The 20426-nt window shown below is 43.3% G+C and overlaps 1 protein-coding gene across 1 annotated transcript in view; it reads left to right on the top strand.

The window, feature by feature from the left end:
• Positions 1 to 20426, top strand: part of EFTUD2 (elongation factor Tu GTP binding domain containing 2) — a 38973-nt gene that overhangs the window by 11019 nt on the left and 7528 nt on the right. The window contains exons 3-16 of the mRNA XM_014849386.3: positions 1337 to 1502; positions 2165 to 2243; positions 3507 to 3582; positions 4069 to 4134; positions 4889 to 4924; positions 6760 to 6850; positions 7818 to 7900; positions 10199 to 10365; positions 12152 to 12276; positions 15739 to 15802; positions 16186 to 16276; positions 17845 to 17980; positions 19184 to 19311; positions 20061 to 20254. Coding sequence (XP_014704872.2) covers positions 1337 to 1502; positions 2165 to 2243; positions 3507 to 3582; positions 4069 to 4134; positions 4889 to 4924; positions 6760 to 6850; positions 7818 to 7900; positions 10199 to 10365; positions 12152 to 12276; positions 15739 to 15802; positions 16186 to 16276; positions 17845 to 17980; positions 19184 to 19311; positions 20061 to 20254 — 1502 coding nt within the window. The remainder of the gene's footprint in view (positions 1 to 1336; positions 1503 to 2164; positions 2244 to 3506; positions 3583 to 4068; positions 4135 to 4888; positions 4925 to 6759; positions 6851 to 7817; positions 7901 to 10198; positions 10366 to 12151; positions 12277 to 15738; positions 15803 to 16185; positions 16277 to 17844; positions 17981 to 19183; positions 19312 to 20060; positions 20255 to 20426) is intronic.

The following is a 20426-nucleotide window of genomic DNA, read 5'->3' as shown; positions in this document are numbered from 1 at the left end:
GTAAGTACACTCAGTGATGTTTGCACAACGATGAAATCTCCTAAGAACACATTTCTCAGAACACATCCCTGTCGTTAAGTGATACATGACTGTGTTTTCATCATCCCAGAAAGAAACCCCATACTCTTTAACAATTGCTCCCCAATTCTCCCATCACCCCCAGCCCTAGACACCACTAGTCTACTTTCTGTCTCTATAGATTTGCCTATTCTGGACATTTCATATAAACAGAATCATACAACATGTGGCCTTTTGTGTCTGGTTTCTTTCACATAGCATAATGTTTTCAAGGTTCATCTGTGTTGTAGCATGTATAGTATTTCTTTTTATTGCCAGATAATATTCCATTGTATGGATGTGCCACATTTTATTCATGCATTTATCAGCTGATCGACATTTGGGTCGTTTCCGCCTTTTGACTATTATGAATAATGCTGCTGTGAACATTTGTGTAAGTTTTTATGTGAACGTAAGTTTCTTTTTGTCTTGGGTATGTACCGAGAGTGGAATTGCTGGGTCATGTAGTAGCTCTGGGTTTAACATTTTGAGGAACTATTGAACTGTTTTCCAAAGTGGCTGGACCATTTTATGTTCCCATCATCAGCCTATGAGGATTCCAGTTTCTCCACATCCTCGCCAACACCTGTTATTTATCTGTCACAAGGTATTTTTCGAAAACAATTCTTTGAATCTAAATGAAAATTTTAAAGGTATGAACTTGTTCCCAGTTCTGGCCTCTGATTCCTGTTTCTGCCCTTAGAGGAAGTTATTTTCCCCTTAAAAAGGTGTGTTGTGGGGCTGGTCTGGTGGTGTAGTGGTTAAGTTTGCACTCTCTGCTTCGGCGACCTGGGGTTCATAGGTTCAGATCCCGGATGCAGACCTAACACCGCTCATCAAGCCGTGCTGTGGCAGCATCCCACATAAAACAGAGGAAGAGTGGCACAGATGTTAGCTCAGTAACAATCTTCTTCAAGCAAAAAGAGGAAGATTGGCAACAGATGTTAGCTCAGAATCAGTCTTCCTCACACACACACGCAAAAAGGGTGTGTTGTGATAAACCATGTGTTCTCTTCAGTCTTGATCCCCTTGTGACCACTGGCCCACATTTAGGAAGTGGCTAGTTTGGATCAGGAGAGCCAGCTGTAGCCATGGCTTACAGTTTCCTCTTTGTGAAGGATCACACCAGATTCGAACCTGCCCCACTGACTCTTTAGTTCAGGACTCAAAATAAGAAGCTGTCAAGCATAGTCATTGCCCTTAGCTCATGTAATGTAGTCAGTCACTGAGCAGGAAAAGTGCCTACCTCTTACAACCTCCTTCCCTCTCTTGCTTTTAGATGGATGATGATGACGATGATGACGACGTAGGAGACCATGATGAAGATCACCCTGGGATGGAGGTGGTGCTACATGAGGACAAGAAGTACTACCCTACAGCTGAGGAGGTGTATGGTCCTGAGGTGGAGACCATAGTTCAGGAGGAAGACACCCAGCCTCTCACTGGTAAGTCAGGAGGTACTGGGTTGTGAGAGGTGACGTGCAAACTAGAAAAGTTGTGTTCATGGCCATCAGCAGTCTTGAAAGTTCAGTGAATGAATTGATTAGTTTTTCTTTACCACTTTCAGGTGCTATTTCTGGATTGAGATTCAGTTAACCCTGTTTTAATATTCAGTAAAATTCGTAGCTTGTTTCTAAGCAAATAAAAGTTATTTATTTATCTAATGTCTGTTTAAGTGGTTGAAGACTGTTTTTAAGTTCTCCCTCTGGTCTGATAGGTTTTTCTATCCAAATAATCCCAACTCCTTTAACCAATACTCACAATGCTTATTTTCTACTTCTTTAATAATTTTCATTGATCTTCTGGAAAGTCATTGCATGTTATAAATGCAAGGAGAAATTTTCAACTGAGATTGACCTCAACCCATATTCCGTCCCTCTCCGTTCTTCCCATAAGGAAAGTCCAAACTCCTTATTCTATAACATAAGATCCTTCACTGTCTTATGCCAAACAGCTTTCCAGAACTTTCTCAACAAATGAGTGATCCTTTAGAATATCAGAAATTGATGTCGTATGTCATACATTCTGAAAGCTCAGTCTAATGGAATAGGCTCTGTATTTTTATGTTTTATGCCTACCTGCACATCACTACTTTTTTTTTCCCTAGAACCCATTATTAAGCCAGTGAAAACCAAGAAATTCACTTTGATGGAGCAGACATTACCTGTCACGGTGTATGAAATGGAGTAAGTTATAAGGCCTCTCAGGCTGTGTGCACGAATAGTGTGGGTTCATTTTTTCATGGAAGTAGGAGGTGGTTTGTGGTTCAAGTAGCCAGTGAGTTGTGAAAGCAAAATCTCTCCCTACAATTTGCCAAAATTTTCCTTCCACTTATATGGTTGCTGGGATAATTAAGTTCAATCTTAACTTTTCTCTTGGCTATCATCCAGATCTCTGCTGTTTTCTCCCCTCTAAACCTTTAGTTTGGTATTAGAAGCCAGCCTTTGAGACAGAACTGGGTATTATCAGTGTTGGGGTCACTAGAACCTGTTTTGACTTGGTAAGATTGCTAAGTGTTTTGGGAACATAACTTTATTTTGAAAAGGAGGGCACAAATAGGTAGATATATGTATAGAATATTTGAGACTCTTCATACTACAAACTGTTTTTGAAAATATTTTCATTGATTAGATGCATTTGTAAGCCCCTCGTATATTGAAGTGCTTTTGACTCATTATTAGATAATGAAACTGGTTTTTTGTTTTTTTTTTTTTAACATGTTGACAACTTGTATGTCCAAAGAGTGGGGTCCCTTCTGAAATGGTCTACTCACCTGCCATCATTCAGACATTTTCGAAACAACTTTTCAGTTGTCCTCAGAACTTGCTTCATATTCCTTTGTGTTCTCCATGGTGATTTTTTAAAAATTTCCAGTCTTTGAAAGCAGACTTGATTTTTCGAAGAGCCAAAGTCACTGAAGGCTACTTGCCGGAACTAATGTGGGTGATAAGCAAGAACGGCAGCGCTGGTTTTGATCAAGATGGAAGTCCTCTGCTCAACATTATTAATGATATAGAGTTTTCTTGAAAGCCTTGTTAACTAGCCCTGATGGCAGTTTCAAAAGAGAAACTCCCAAAGTGATATTAAGTCCTTTTGGCATCAGCAGAATAAATGTATAGCATCCAGCCTGAAGATTTTGAAAGGGACAGTATTCATGTGTGTGTGTGTTAGTTCCGATGTTTGGTTTTGTTTTTCTTCTCACTTTTTAAATCTCGTTATTTTACTGTTGAAATCCCTATGAAATTTCACAGGTTGTGTCATCTCACAGATATGTCTGCTCTATTCCCAAGGCCAGAACTGCATAGACATAGAAATTCATATCTGCCTCTGAGCATTCTCCAGTTGGTTGGAAAGTGGTTCCTGGCCAGGAATACCTGAAATACCTTTGCACCACTCCCCATTTCAAAACTTTTGCCAAAGTCCCTTTTCTTTTTTCCTTTTTCTTTCAGTTTCTTGGCAGATCTGATGGATAACTCAGAGCTCATCAGAAATGTGACCCTTTGTGGCCATCTCCACCATGGCAAGGTAAGAGAATGTTTGGCTACTTGGAACAGGGTTTCTTTTCGTTCCTGCTCATTTTTTCAGCCTTCAGAATCACAGGTTGGGGTTTGAGGCTGTGAGGCTGGACCTCCTGACTCTGGGAGGCCTCCATGCCTTTTGTGAAAGTATGCTGTGAGATTCCAGCTTTTCCTGAGCAATGGCTGGAAGCTATTTCTAAGCCACTTGCATGCCTGAGCCTTGTGTCTACATCTGGACAGAAGAGGGGAAATTGAGCCTTACTCTGATGTTATAAGTTTTCGTTTCCTGGGGGATGCTTGTCCAAGAAAGATTTCATCTTTCATTTGAAAATAATCCTGTGGCTTCAGTGTTAATCCTTTGCTGTCCCATGATCCTCCTTGTTCTCCTCTTCCTCTCCTTATTCCTAAGTTACGTGGTTGTCTGGAGCTGGGGGATGGGTGGAGTAGATTTTCCTCTGTGGTTGGCAGATCCTGACCTTCTCTTCCTTTTCAGACGTGTTTTGTAGATTGTTTAATAGAGCAGACTCACCCGGAAATCAGGAAGCGCTATGACCAAGATGTAAGTAGAAATTCTGTGAGAGTTTAGGATGAACCATTTAGAATATACAGGGGTGTCTCTCCCCTTCCCCTTCCTTCGACCTTCCCACTCTCATTATAAATAATGATGCCTAGAAAGGGCTGCTTTACATTTGTAATCTCTATTAATAGCCTTTGAGGAAATAATTTCCACTTTCTCAGGAACCTAGAGAAGATTGACCTGCAGTATTTTGGGATGATCTGCGCTTGGGATCCCTCCTCTCTTCTGATACATCCTGACTTTTATAGCCTATTCTTTCCTGTCATGGTATTAATAGCCTACTCTATAAATATAATACAATTGGACCTTGTTGTTTTTGTGATAAATTTAAATGCCTGTGAATGAGGCCAAGTGTGGCTGCAAGTCTCAGTGCAATAAATGTTCAATCTGTGCCAGATGGACTCTTTTGACGTGCAGGGGTTCCCTGAAGGATGGGTATGTCTCCCTTTACCTCTCTACGACTTCGGTGCATTGGATATAATTTAGCTCTCCAGCCATACCTGGTCTTCAGTGATCACCCTTCATCCCTCAAAAACACACATCCAGGATCATTTTCCATCTGGGAGGGCACTGGTCTCATTGTCTGGAATTTCTCTGGGGACGCCTTGCTGTCTTCAATCTCTTCTCCTCCTGAGGCAGAAACCCTTGAGCTGGGAGGTGGGGAGGGAAGGTGATTGATGGTTTATGTGGGAGAGGAGTCTGAATTCAGGTGGTAATGATGGTTCCCTTTTTTCAGCTGTGCTATACTGACATCCTCTTCACAGAGCAAGAGGTAAGTGTGCCTTGGGAAATCCGATTTTTGCCCACACCACACCCAGCAGTGGTAGTTTTGTAGGGGACATAAGGGAGCCTTTATGATAACACACCATACCGCAACTGCCTCTTTCCCTCCCACCCCACACCTTTTTATCTTCCCGCTTGTCCCAGTCATCCCGTGATCTGTAACTTGAAAGAGAGCAGGGAAGGCAAGTTGTAGAGTAAAAGGGGGGACCCTCCTATCCTTGACTGGATTTAATTTAGCCTAATAGGGCAAATACTAAGAGATGATGTCTACATTGATGCTCTAAGTTATGCAGAGGCTCAACATGATTTTTTGTTTGTTTGTTTGTTTTTTGAGGAAGATTAGCCCTGAGCTAACATGTGCCACCAATCCTCCTCTTTTTTGATGAGGAATACTGGCCCTGAGCTAACGTCTGTGCCCATCTCCTTCTACTTTATATGCGGGACACCTACCACAGCATGGCTTGCCAAGAAGTGCCATGTCCACACCCAGGATCCAAACCGGCAAACCCCGGGCCACCGAAGCAGAACGTGCGCACTTAACCGCTGCACCACCTGGCTGGCCCCTCAACATGATTTTTAAAATTACATCATCCTTAAAATCTATAAGATGACTCCATCCATATGATGATCTCTGTCCAAGAGTAGCTTCTCTAAAAATGGGTCTGCCTGTCTTTGTGCTTTTCTTTCTGTATAAAGGAGTGAGCTTCATCTCTGTCTTTCCCATCCTGGTTGGTGGTTCTTTCCATCTGGATCTTTATGTCTCGCCTCTAACCCCTCCTCTTTCTCCCTCTCCTTTATTCCTGTCTCTTTTTCTTTTTTCTTCTTCTCTCCAAAGTCCCCCAGTACATAGTTGTATATTCTAGTTGTGGGTCCTTCTGGTTGTGCTATGTGGGACACCGCCTCAGCATGGCCTAATGAGCAGTGCCATGTCTGCACCCAGGATCTGAACTGGCAAAACCCTGGGCTGCCAAAGCGGAGCACACGAACTTAACCACTCGGCTACAGGGCCAGCACCTGTCTCTTTTTCTTCAGTGACCACATGGAAAGCTCAAGTACATAGTATGGGTAACAAAGGAACTTTGAACAGTGCTGGCATATAATAAACAATCAACAAATGTTGGGGGCCAGCCCCATGGCTGAGTGGTTAAGTTCACGCATTCTACTTCAGCGGCCCAGAGTTTCGCTAGTTCAGATCCTGGGTACAGACATGATACTGCTCATCAGGCCATGCTGAGGTGGCATCCCACATGCCACAAGTAGAAGTACCCACAACTGAAATATACAACCATATACTGGGGGGCTTTGGGGAGACAAAGGAAAAATAAATAAATAAAATCTTAAAAAAATTTTTTTAAATTAAAAAAAATTATTGTTTTTTAAATATATTTTAGTTGACTAGAGTTTTTTAATACTTATTTCCTGTTACAGCTTTGATACTATTTTTTTTAAAAAAACTAAAATGCCCCCCATTTTTTTTTTTTTTTAACCTACATGATGCTTAGTTCTAACTTTTGTTTTCAGTATATAAGGAAGATAAGATTTTAGGACTCTGAATCCTCTGTTAAAGTTGAATGCTGCTTTGCTTGCTTGTTAATTTTTGTGTGTGTGTGTGTTTGAACCAACCACCGCCCCCCCCCCAAATGCTGATTAATACCAAGATGTTTCATCTTCAAGGTCATTCTGGTTAGAGGCCTAGATAAAAATCATACCCACTGCAAGGAGAGGCATAAGTGTAATTTACCAGCAGTTGGCAAGCTCCAAGAGCAGAATGAACCCTTCTTGCATAGGAAGAAGTCTTGACCACTTTCTCTTTGTGACTTTCAGAGAGGTGTTGGCATCAAAAGCACTCCTGTAACAGTGGTCTTGCCAGATACCAAAGGAAAATCTTATCTCTTCAATATCATGGACACTCCAGGTAGGCTATCCCTTACCTTTTACTATCAGAACCTTGTCCTGCTCCCACTCTTTTAGAACAGAACGTTACATCCTTGTTTTTACGTTCTCTTCACCTCCTTGAGCTAATTTTCGTTTATAACTGTCTCCTTTGCTTCTACTAGTTAATTAGCAAGCACTGTGGTCTAAGCCTTCTATTTCACTCCTCTCTTTACTCTGCTGCAGAATGTGTAAGTTTTAGGCAATCTTATTCATTTATTCATTTCAGCCTGTGTCAGGCCCCATGCTAGATGCTGGGGTAACAATGGTAAATCAGACATGGTCCTCGGCCTTGGGCACTCTCAGTCTTTTGAAGGAGACTATGAGGGCAACACCAACTGCTGGTGGACATACAGGTTACCGTGGGAGCAGTGTACTTGGCCCGGTGGCTGACTCTTTCTCTAATGCAAAGGACCAACTCAGGGTGGAGTTTTAAATAGGAAAACTTGAGTTTTGGCAGATTGGCCTTCTTTACCCCATGAGGTGCCCACTTCCCTCACACCTCTCAGCCCCTGTCCCCTACCCTCACCCCTCTCAGCCCCTGCTCCCTACCCTCACCCCCACCAGCAGCACCTTGCCAGGAACCATCTTCTGTGCCCCAAGCCCTCCTTTGCCCTTTATCCTGCCTCCAGATGGTCTGTGTCCCACAGAACCCTGCTTACTGATGATGAGACTAAGCTGGTGTGTGAGTGTGAATGTGAATGTGTTTTGCCTTCCTGGGTAAACTACTTCCTTCTTTCTGTGTTTGGGGGCCTTCTGTATAAAAGTTTAATCCAAGGATGTGACTCTAATGATGGAATTTTATATACTGCAAGGAGTTGTGGGGAGAAGGGAAAGGGCTTATTTGGGGGTTCATGTGCTTTTCAGTCCCCCTCAGACCACCTACAAGTTAATTGTACCTCATCCTGCCACTACACACATGGCAGCTTAACTTGGTACTTGCTTTGCAGGACATGTGAATTTTTCTGATGAGGTCACGGCTGGCTTGCGCATCTCAGATGGAGTGGTCCTTTTCATTGATGCTGCTGAAGGCGTGAGTCTGACTCTACTGTCTTAGGATCCCTCCTCCCTGTTAGCTTTGCCCCCGACGTTGCCCAGAGCACTGAGCAAGCTGGGAGCTGAAGAACATGAAAGTCTGTGGGATGAAGGCTCACATTTGCTCTAAAATTAGGGCAGCAAATGAAGTTCAAAATCAGTTCTCAGTGTGAGTCCCTCACTTCCTGCACTGTGAAGCTCAAAATGATAGGATCCGTTGTAGTTCAGGAAACACAGAGATAAAATGACAAATGTAAGTAAAAGGAAGGGAGGAGAGTATATTCATATAAATGGATTTTAAATGTTAATGAGTTTTTCTAAACTAGAGCGAGATTGGATTTAAAAGGTCCAGGGCATCTTTTATATTTCTAAATCGAAAGATTAGGTAATTTGGCTAATCTCATTCATGTTGTCATTGGCGAGAGAGCCAGCAGAGGGAGCCAGAGTTTAAATTGACTTTATTTTGGACTAATTTCAAATTTATGGAAAAGTTCCAAGAATAATACAAAGAACTCACCCTCATTTGCTTTATAATTCTCTCTCTCTGTACCTGTGCACACACACTCACACGTGTGTGTATGTTTCCCCCATGAACCATCTGAAAGTAAAATATTTCAGAATATATTTCCTAAGAACAAGGACATTCACTTACGTAACTCTAGTCCAGTTACCCAAATCAGAGACTTTAACCTTGGTACGCTAGTGTCGTACAGATCTTTTTGTACAGACTTTATTGTTTCAGTATTGGCCCAATAATGTCCTTTCTAGAGCTTTTTTTCCTAATCTAAAATGCTACATGGCATTTAGTCTTCATGTCTCTTTAGTCTCTTAATTGGAACTGTTCTTTAGCCTTTCTTGGTCTTTTATGACATTGGCATTTTTGAAGAATATAAGCCATTTATTTGCTAGAGTGTCTCTTACTTTGGGTTTGTCTAATGTTTCCTTATGATTATGTTTAGGTTATTTTGGCAGGAATACTACATAAGTATAATTGTGTTCTTATAAGTCCATCACATCAGGTGGTCCATGATGTCACCTTATCCCATTGTTGATGGTGTTAACCTTGATCAGTTGGTTAAGGTGGGTCTGCCAGGTTTCCCCAGTGTAAAGTTGCTATTTTCTTCTTTGTGATAAATAATTTGTGTAGAGCTATCTTGAGTCTATATGTACATTCTACTCCTTATTAAACTTTACCTGCTAGTTTTATCATCCATTGATCATTCCTGTCTTATTTCTATGATTGTTGCTAATGGTGATTTTCTAACTCTTATAATTCTAAGGAAGAGCTATCCCTTCGCTCCCTTGTTTTTGAGGAAGATTAGTGCTGAGCTAACATCTGCTGCCAATCCTCCTCTTTTTGCTGAGGAAGACTGGCCCTGAGCTAACATCTGTGTTCATCTTCCTCTATTTTATATGTGGGACGCCTGCCACAGCATGGCTTGCCAAGCTGTGCCATGTCCGCACCCGGGATCAAAACTGGTGGACCCCAAGCCGCTGAAACAGAACATGCACACTTAACCACTGTGCCACCGGGCTGGCCCCTCTTTCCCATTTGTTTAGTTATGATCAGTATAGATACACGGACTTTTATTTTACTCAGTGGATTATAATCCAAGACAATCCTTATATATTTTGATACTCTACTTATCCCAGATTTGGCTAGTGAGAGCTCCATCAGACTGGCTTTTTTATCCTTTTGACATGTCCCATCTTTTTTTGAACACTTCTTTACTTTTAGGCACAAAAAAATGTTCCAGACTCATTTTGTACTTCCCCTGCCCCAACCCTGGAGTCAGCCTTTTCTCCAAGGAGCTCTGGCTCCTTATGGTGGGGACTGGTATTTAAAAACAAAGATCGGGGTGTGTTCATTGCTACTGGGGTACATTGCTTCTAGGCATTTTCCTGAACACAGATAATATACACCCACACATATCTATAACTGTTTCTACACATATATATTAAAAATCACAAGTTCATCCTAATACCCCCAATTCCATTCTGGCACCACAGGTTTTTCTTAGCCTTCCTTGGCTAGGCTAGCACTTCTCTAGCACTGAGAAACCTGGCTCCCACATCATCAATCTATGTATTCATTTCTCAGTCCTACAAGATGCCCTCTTAAAGTGTCTGCATCTGCCTTTGGGCAAAATACTGTCTGCTTCTACCCAACAATCTGTTTCCCTGGGTCCTCTTTTCCTCATACTTCATGTCTTTAAATAGTACCCTCTTTAGCTCTGCTCTGGACCCTTCTGCCCATTTTGCTCTTATCACCACCTCTGAGCCTTTTGTTTCTCAGGTGATGCTGAACACAGAGCGGCTGATCAAGCACGCAGTGCAGGAGAGGCTGGCCGTCACCGTGTGCATCAACAAGATTGACCGGCTGATCCTGGAGCTGAAGCTGCCTCCAACTGACGCTTATTACAAGCTGCGCCACATTGTAGATGAGGTCAATGGATTAATAAGGTATTGGGACCTTGAGACTGGATTTCCTTTCCTTAGAGACTCTGGTTTTTATAAATCCTAATCTTGAACACCTCTGGGGGCAACTCTGATTTCCTGGCATGCATTGATGAACTTTTTGGCCAAAGCTAGAGACACATCCCTGGGCTCTACAGGCATTGACTCCACAGCTTTTGCCTCTTAACTCTGTACCTTAACCAGTTGTACAACTTAACCCACATTCTCAATTTAGTGTTGTGCTCAAAACCTTGGGCTTTAGAATCAGTCTCATCTTCACTCCTACCAACCGTGTAAAGTTGGGCAAATTACTTAAGCTTGTAGAACCTCAGTTTCTGCCTCTATAAAAAGGGAGCAATAATAATAATATTTTCCTAATGGAGTGTTACAGGAAATTAGGTAGATACTTGATGTAACACACTTAGCATAGTGCTTAGCATACAGTAACTGATTGGTGTATAACATTAGCTGCTATTATCTTACAAACAGACTCAGTAAATGAAGGAAGTGTTTGCTCTTGTTACTGTGGATAGAGCTGCTTTTCAACAAGGTGAATTTCAGGCTCAAGTTAATAAGTATGAGCGATGGTTGGGAAACTTTACAATACAGTATCAAGGTGACTTTGAAGAATAGGTTAAATATATCTTAAAGACAGTCTTCTCTACAGGCTGAAGGATGTACTGGATGACTTCTTGAGGCCTCTCAAACGGCCCAGTAGGAGGCCATCCTACTGAGAGAACACCTCTCTGGTAGAGGGTTGGGGATGGTAGCTACATGGCCAGAGAAAGACTGACCTTTAGGAGCCTCCCCAGTTTGTAGCACTAATTCTCAACGGGGATATCTTCTCCCTATTGCTGGAAGGGCTGAGAATGATGAGAGCCCAGCATAACATCAGGAGTCCAAAAGATGAAATGATAAACTTATTTTAGAAAAAGGACATAAGGAGCGGGAAAAGGCTAAAATCCTCATCTACCAAAATAGGAAGTCAAGAAGTCATGTCTAAACCTCTAAACCAGAAATAGCAGCATAAACAAATTATTTAGACATATGGAGGTAAATGCTTTAAAAGCAGCTTTAAAAAAGTTGAAAGCAGTTGTCTCTGGGGAGCATAACTTGGGAGCGGGGTAGAGTGAAGGAGGGAACTGCTCTTTATAAGCCAATACTTTCAGTTCTAAATTAAGAAGTTCCATAGAACGGTGTGTCAATAAGGCTAGGGTTTTGGATTTGATCCCTCTGTACGACTGGTTTTCTTATAAATGGTAGTGAACTTGGGGTGCTGTGGCTTCTGCATGGCTTTTAAGACTCAAAATTTTAACGTGAATTTGTAAAACAAAGCTAAACAAGACAGTAAAGAAGAGTGGGACAGTGAGAGTGGGGAGCAAAGTTGCTTTTTCTTTCTTTCTTTCATTTATACTGGTGTTCATGTCTGTATTTGTGAAATTGAGATTTCTCTAAAATGTGTTCCTCTGATCACGTTAGATTCATTTCCTGTGTTCCAAGATCATTGTCTCTGTCCTCCAAGTTTCCCTTTGTCCGGTGTAGTTAACTTCTCCAAGATTGTGCAGAATGTCCCCAGCTCTGGGAAATCAGCTGGTTACTAGGAGTTAGGGAACAACTCCATCATGTCACTTTCTTGGACCAGGCTGTTGGCAAAGCTGAGCGTGTTATGCAAGCCCCTTCTGTGGGTGAGGGCTGGAGAGAGGCTGTGATACTGACTCCCTGTCCTTCACCTGGCGTGGTGGCAGTGTTGCTGCACAGCCAGGCTTTGCACTCACGACTTTCTCTGTTGCAGCATGTATTCCACTGATGAGAACCTGATCCTTTCCCCACTCCTGGGCAATGTCTGCTTCTCCAGCTCCCAGTACAGCATCTGTTTCACGCTGGGCTCCTTTGCCAAGATCTACGCTGACACCTTTGGTAAGCACTGGCTGGCAGTCTGTCTCGCCAGCTTCCCCAGAGTTGTATGTGTCTTTCCTGCTGAGTGGTTTAGAAATTGGCTTCATGCCAGGGTCCCCTTCTGGATGGAGCATTTTATCAACTGTTCTTGTCACATTTGGGGCTTTTTTTGGCCCCAGACCCTTTCTTCAGGCTAAATGGTTTCTTTTTTTTTTTTTTAAAGATTTTATTTTTCCTTTTTCTCCCAAAGCCCCAAGCCCCCTGGTACATGGTTGTGTATTTTTAGTTGTGGGTCCTTCCAGTTGTGGCATGTGGGATACCGCTTCAGCGTGGCTTGATGAGCGGTGCCATGTCCGCACCCAGGATTCGAACTGGCAAAACCCTGGGCCACCAAAGCAGAGTGCATGAACCTAACCACTCGGCCATGGGGCCGGCCCCTAAATGGTTTCTAAACAATAAAAAAGTAAAGGTGACTAAGAAGAAATGGGTGAAGAGGGAGCTCATTTTAGAATAAGGATCTCTCCTAGAGGAAGACCGTGTTTGTCAAAAAGGAATTATCCATGCCCACAAAGCCCTTTCAGACTTCTTCCTCAAAGATGGAATCTCTTCCACTAGTAGTGCTTCTAGCTGTCTTTCCAGCTATATCTGGGCACGTAGGGCTTCTGTAGGCCTGCTTGATAACTCACATGGGATTTGCAATCAGCAGGAACAAGCCTCCGCTGGGATGCCCAGTTCAGTGTTTTCAAAGGTCCCTGGAGCCTCGATACCAGAGCCCTGGGACCACTTCCTAACTCAGGAGGCCCCCACCCTCTTCACCTCAGATTCCAGTAGGAGCCATTTCCTGAGTGTTGTCTGTGCGTCAAGTACTGCACTTACTTAGAGGGATCATTGTCACCCCCGACTCTAGAGACGAGGAGAGAGGCTCTGTGGGAGGTCTCACAGCTGACAGGTGCTGGACCTCCAGGGCTTCTGTTCTTGCCACTCAGTTGTCCTGCCTCATTCTCACTGTGGGTACATTTGCCCTTGTGAAAAAAAAGGGAGAGTAAAACTTTGTCTGTTTTTTTAATATGTACGTATTTAGTGCATCTTCATTGTAGAAAAGTGGAAAGTACAGTAAAATCTAGTCAAGAAAGCAAAATTCACCCATAATGTCATTAGTATAAGTGTGGCAAACATTTTGTAGTTCCTTCTTTCTCTGTTGAGTGTTTTACATAAATGAGATCATGTTGTATATATGTATTATAACACAGGATATATTCACTCAGTATTAGAATAAAAATTATTTTATGTAACTGCCCATTGGTACACTGTATAGATGTACTATAACTTAACTATTTTCTCATCATTAGATGTATATTTTGGTTGTTTCCAGGTGGCTGTTTTTAAAAAAATGGATAGATGGACAGTAAACGAACTTCATTTGAACAGGGTTTCAGTTTATATGTTTCTGAATGTTTTCTGTATCAGCATGTGAAGCAAAATCCAAGACCATGTCTGTAATTATAATGTGTTGATAATTCAATTTATTATTGAAAGTGCCCCTGAGCCTCAGGAGAGATTATTACTCATCCTTTGAATACACTCTTCATTTAAGAAGGAGCCAGCTGTGGCCTCCAACTTTATTATCATGAAAATCCATGTATGGACTTCTAGAAAGTCAGCACTGGAAGGAATATCAGAGAATCACTGAGTCCTTCCCCTTCCTTTTACATAAGGGAAAATTATGCCTAGGGTCATAGAACTTATCGATGAGGTTGGGACTAGAATATGCTTTGGTGCTTTTTCTATCACACCATACTGTGGAAATGGATGCCATGTCCTCTTGCTAGGAATACAACAAGGCATGATGAATAATCTCTGATTTCTAGGAACTTTGTCCAGTGGGTAGACGGAATCCCACAGAGTGATGAATGGCAGTGTCAGGTGGTATCAGCTGAGTGCCAGGTAGCTGCTGTAGGCAGGTAGAGCGGAGGGAATTCAGAGGGGAAGTCAGCTCCAGTGGCCAAGGAGTCAGGGAAGGCTGCTTGAAGGAGAGGGGACTTAGACAAGTGGAGAGTAGAGAGCCAGGAATTCCAGACTTGCAGGGTTAAGAGAGGAGGCATGGAGGCAGGTGGTGTTGAGCCCTGGCCTGTTCATTGACGGTGGACTGTTTCACCAAGGAGAAGATTTCAAGTCAAACTGCTGGCAGGCTGGGTTGGGACCACATGGAAGAGGGCTTGGAATGCTAAGTTAAGGAATTTAGACTTTATGCTGTTGTCAGTTAGGAGCTATTAAAGATTAGGGTGGGGTGATATGTGCAAAGCTGATGGAAGATAGACCGGAGAGAAGGAAGGATGCAGGAACGGACACCTGTTTAGATGTTTTGCCAATATCCAGAAACAGGATTGTGAATATTGAATTAATGTTATCTGTAAGATTGAAAAGGAGGTGATAGATTGGAGGGATGTTCACTCATTCTTTCAGTAAGCTTTATTAAACTTCTGTTAGGCCCTGGGCCTAGTTCTTGTGAATACTCAAGCAGCTCCGTCCAGTGATTATAATCCAGCACATGTTAAATGCAGTCATAGAGGTGTGTAAAAGAAACAGTGGCTCACAGAGGAGGGAGTTTCAGTAACTAATAATGTGGGAACGAAGGGAAGAATTTGGTCATTAACAAAGTGGGGAAGAAAGGCATTTTGAGCTTGAATGAAGTGCCAGTGGTAGCCTCACTGAAAGATAGAAAAGTCTGAAGGGAGATGTGGCTTTAGGGGAAAGGTGATGGATTCCCTTTATGCCATCTCAAGTGAGAGAGAACAGTCTGACATCAGGGTAGAGATATCCACAGATAGTTGGAGATGTCACTGATCTGATTGAATGTTATAGGAGCTCTTGACTCAGGGATCTTGAATTTTAAAAGCCACCATTGCTTGTTTCAGTCCGACCAGAATTTGACTTAGGGTTGGAGTCAAACTAAAAATATTAATTGGTGAAAGATGAGACAACGGTTGGCTTTGGAGTCTTCTCCCCAGATGACTAGGTGTCTGCTTTCTAGAGGCTTAGGGCTAGTCAGAGCCTTAGCATGATGCTGCAGCTGGGAGGTTGCACACTGTGGATCAGGAAAGACTGAGGGAACCATTAAGTTCTGCTTCCAGAAGGGACAGGGTTTAGGTGCAGACAGAGGATGGCATGGAGACACTTGAGCCTGTCTCATCAAAGGAAGGAGTATAAGGCATACTCTTGCCCATAGCTTAGTCCTATGCTTGCTGGAGATGGAGCCACTGGGCTGCTCATTTTGGCTCCAGCACAGGCTTGTCAACTTTGGGCCAGTCCTGTCCTTCTTTGTATCTCACTGTCCTTGTCTGCCTGACTGGGTAGAAGGAAATGTCTGGACCTTGGAAAGGAAAATGCTAGAATTCTTCAGCTGCAAACCACTTGTGGCACCTGAAACAGAATTTTGAACAATACTTTGCTAGGTAGATTTTAATTGTATGGCCTCTCTTATAGGTGATATTAACTACCAGGAATTTGCTAAAAGACTCTGGGGTGACATCTACTTCAACCCCAAGACGTAAGTAGATTGTGGGAAGTGACTCTCTAGAGGGGTGATCCATTTTCCCAGTAAGTGAGGGCAGACAGAGAACGAGTTCCTAAGATTAAAACCTATGTTTTTCTTAGCCATGAACTACCATCTTTCCTTCTCAAAGTGGGCTGGCTTTATGAGTTCTAACAGGATGAGAGGCTGTTTCTCTTGAGGTCTTCACAGCTCAGCTCAGGCATGCCGGAGAATCATACCATAGGCCGTCACAGAATCTCTCTGGAAATGTTATGCTCACACACATATTCCTTCCCTTTGGCCCTGCTCAGATTCATAACTTGGGAGATACACCATTGGGGTCAGTGACAGTCTCCCCTCCCTCATGGATTACCCTCACTCTTTTTTTTCCTCCTTAGGCGAAAGTTCACAAAGAAGGCCCCCACCAGCAGCTCCCAGAGGAGCTTCGTGGAGTTTATCTTGGAGCCCCTTTATAAGATCCTCGCTCAGGTGAGTGTCACACCAGCTGGTTCAGGTCTGCCCTTTAAGCACAAGGTAGAAAAGCTGGCGAACTTAGACTTCCCCCGCCCTTAAGCCTGCTCAGTTTTGTATTACTAAATATGAGGGTGATTGGTTACCAGTCTCCTGCATCTAGAACACTGCAGTCCTCTATGTGCTATTGAATTTGGAGTAAAGGGAGAAGGTACAAAAGACAGAAAAGGCACAACCTAGAGAAATTTTGTGCAGAGATTTTGACTATTCAAAAGAATGTGATACTTGAGAACTAATAATTTCAGTTATGGGCATTTAAATTACAGCTGTAATTGTGAAAGTCCCCTAGGTTCTCTCTATATATGTTTGTTATAGCATTATTTATAACAACTGGAAAAGAAAAAAACTGGAAATAAGTTAAATGTTCATCAATGAGGATCTGATTAAATGAATTATGGTTCATTCCATAAAATGAAGTATTTTCCAGTCGTTGGAAGAATGGCTGTCTGAGCTTGGCTTTAGTGACTGTTCTCAGCATGTATGTGTGTGATGTTTGTCAGATTGAAAAGGGTGCATCAGACAGTGGTAAGGATGTAGTTAAACATGTGAGATGCTCCAGAGAGAAGAGTATAATTTTGCATTTGTATGAATTCATGTTGTACAGGAATTTTCATATAGACCTTTCTCCCAAGACATTATAAAATATGCAAGTGTTTAATAAGCACTGTCCACAGGGAACACACACACATACACAGAATGTGTGTGGCCATTCCAGCTGACAAAATAGTAAAACATAGCAACAAGACAAAATAACATGATTAAAATTTGTTAGTGCTGGGGCTGGCCCCGTGGCCGAGTGGTTAAGTTCGCACGCTCCGCTGCAAGCGGCCCAGTGTTTCGTTGGTTTGAATCCTGGGCGTGGACATGGCACTGCTCGTCAGACCACGCTGAGGCAGCGTCCCACATGCCACAACTAGAAGGACCCACAACGAAGAATATACAACTATGTACTGGGGGGCTTTGGGGAGAAAAAGGAAAAAATAAAATCTTTAAAAAAAAAAAAATTTGTTAGTGCTGAAAACAGTATCTTGTGTCAGACCGGAATGGATTAATATAAGAAATTTATGGAGTCTGTCTCAGAGGGACCTTGCATCTGCTGAGGGTGATTTAGCTTGGCCCTGCCCTCACAGTAGAGGGACCGCTAGGTGACCTTTTTTGGTGCCTTCCTGTGGAGTGATCCTCTAAATCTGAGAAGTGTCTACATAGGGAGGAGAAAGGGATTTCCTGAGTGGGATGAGATGCTGCTTTTCAGACACCAGGGGGCAGCACTGACAGCAGTCCATTTGAGAGTGCCAGGTTTATTGTTGGTGTGGGCATTTAACTAAGCCTACCCACCCAGGGTTTGTTTGAAGGGTTGGTACCAAAGATTTCCTTGAAGCCAAATTGTCCTTGTCAAGAGCTCTCTCTGTAGAAGAGAACCTAGTGCAGGGACCCTTCCAGTTGCCCTTCGGCCCTCCCTTGTCCTCCTCTGTAACACCACACTGGGGCTATCACTGCAGCTAACATGGTGTCTGGTACCATCACAGGTTGTGGGTGATGTGGACACCAGCCTCCCAAGGACCCTGGATGAACTTGGCATCCACCTAACCAAGGAAGAGCTGAAGCTGAACATCCGCCCCCTGCTCAGGCTGGTCTGCAAAAAGTTCTTTGGCGAGTTCACAGGTAATAAAGAATCCATGGCCCCCTTAACATCATCTCATCATCATGTCCCGCCACATGCGCCATAGGGAACTTTTCCTTACCCCATATTGGTATTCAGAGATCTGAGGTCTTTTAAATAAACAAATCGGCAAACAGAACACTTGGGTTTTTTCCTAGCTTCTTTCCTTAGTTGAATGGTACCAAGAATTCTACCTTGGCAAACAAAAGCAATTAAATTTCCCTTCCAGGAGCAGCATGCAAGTGAAGGAGACAGGGAAGCAGATTTTGAGGTTCTGGTATTTTCCCCAGAGGGCAGTGAGGAAGGTGGGCTCATGGGTGATTTGAATTGTGGGAGAAGCACCAGGCTAGAACTGGGGAGCCTTGGACTGTAGACTCAAATTTCTCTTTCCCCTGAGCTCCTCTCTCCTGTGTTTTAGTTGCACGTGAGGCAGGTGATAGGGTAGAATAAACACCAGACTGGTTGAGAGGAGACCTGAGTCTCCATGCTGCTCTGGCCCTGGCCCTCCCTTGGGGTGACCCTGAGCCAGCCACCAAGTTCTTCTGTGACTAATTTCTTATCTGTAAAATAAGGGAGGAGGAAAAAGTGATGGCTAGGGGCCTTCTCAGCAACCTCTTGATTCTGCATTTGGTGGGTATTGAGTGTCTGAACCCCAAAAGTGCATAATTTTAGTAGTTCATTCTGGCCTGGCCATCAATCTGACATAGGAGATAACAAGTAAAAGCAGACATGCCTGCCCCAAGGTGCTAATGGAGGTTCTTTCTAACATGGCTTATTGGCTGTTAGAAAAAGAGGGTAACTTATTGAGCAGAAATTTGTGCAGTGTTTCTCAAAGGGGAAGAGTAAATTCGGAGATTGTTCTATAAAGAAGAGATGAGGTACTTATTTAGTTCAGTATAAGTGCTTATATTCAATAAAAGGTCATGGATTGATAGAGGTGGATTAAAATTTTTGTCAGCTGAGTTTCAAGGAACCACTGAGACCTGCTTCTTGCTCTTCCCTTGTGTCAGGGTGACTCCAACCTTTTAGCAGCATATTCCCAGGAAACAGGGTATCACTTCCCTCCTAGAATCATAGTACCATAGCTTTTAGAGTGGAAAATCAGTCCCCTCACTTTTAGCTTTCTGACCATCATGAGTGGACCAATAACTCAGCGCTCACTTACCCACGAGAGTGTATAGTAATGGGTTTCTCTTCCTCCACAGGCTTTGTTGACATGTGTGTGCAGCATATCCCTTCTCCAAAGGTGGGCGCCAAGCCCAAGATTGAGCACACCTACACCGGTGGTGTGGACTCCGACCTTGGCGAGGCCATGAGCGACTGTGACCCTGATGTAAGGGAACCTGGCCCCCAGTTCTCTGATTTTTTCCCCTCCTGGATGGGGGCCCTCTTTTCTGGTCATAGAAACAATGCTTTCTTTGCTGTCTTTGCATGCCCCTTCCCGTAACCATAGACAGACCTGAATTCAAAGCCTAATGTTACCACTACTAGTGGTATGATTTTGGGAACATTATCCATTCTTTCTGAGTCTGAGAGTCTTGCTCTATAAAATGAGGATAATCATATGTATGTGGTTGTTATGAGAGTTAAATAAGATTTAAAAAAGTGTTACGGTTGTGTTTACCATGGTGCCTGAGAGATCGTAAAGATTCCAACGAATGGTAGCTAATCTCGTCAGTCCTGGCTTTTAAAAAATCTTCCCCAGCCATTCCTTAGACAATCTAGTTTCTCAGCATAAACTTAAAGCCAGTCAAGAACTGTGAGTTACATCTTTGGAGGAACAAGTTAATTTTGTAATCTTGCAAGTTAACAGTGCCAGTCTGCCATCCTAGACCTGCCTCTCTCCCCATTGCCCTCATTCCCCCAGAAAAAAGGAAAAGAGTTTGTTGGCTATGCCTGTGACATCTGTTAACTAAGCAGGGGGTAGGGCATTTGGAATTTTCCTAGGAGATTGCCATATCTTCCTTTAGGTCTGGGCTGCCTCTTCATAGAGCTTGTGTTGTTGCTATCAAGGCAATGGAGACAGTGGTACTTACTCAAAGAGTATGTGTGGTTGAAGCTGTACTTTATCCCCTCCTCCAGGGTCCCCTGATGTGCCACACTACCAAGATGTACAGCACAGATGATGGAGTTCAGTTTCATGCTTTTGGCCGGGTGCTCAGTGGCACCATCCATGCTGGACAGCCCGTGAAGGTGCTGGGGGAGAACTACACCCTGGAGGATGAGGAAGACTCCCAGATATGCACCGTGGGCCGCCTTTGGATCTCCGTGGCCAGGTAATGCCAACCAGAGCCTACAGGGCGTGCCTTGGCCTCTACACTTGAACTCCCCGAGAAGCTGGAAGGGGTGGTCCTGCTTGGAAAACACAGTAGCTGCCTGGCTCCCTACACTAGGGGTTAAGATGACCCTCCCTCAGCAGATCTATCGACTTCTAGTTCTCACCACCCA

The sequence above is a fragment of the Equus asinus genome, chromosome 13, assembly GCF_041296235.1.
Source record: "Equus asinus isolate D_3611 breed Donkey chromosome 13, EquAss-T2T_v2, whole genome shotgun sequence".
Classification (NCBI taxonomy): domain Eukaryota; kingdom Metazoa; phylum Chordata; class Mammalia; order Perissodactyla; family Equidae; genus Equus; species Equus asinus.
The sequence above is the reverse complement of the archived record's forward strand: the minus strand, read 5'-3'. Positions and strand labels throughout refer to the sequence as shown.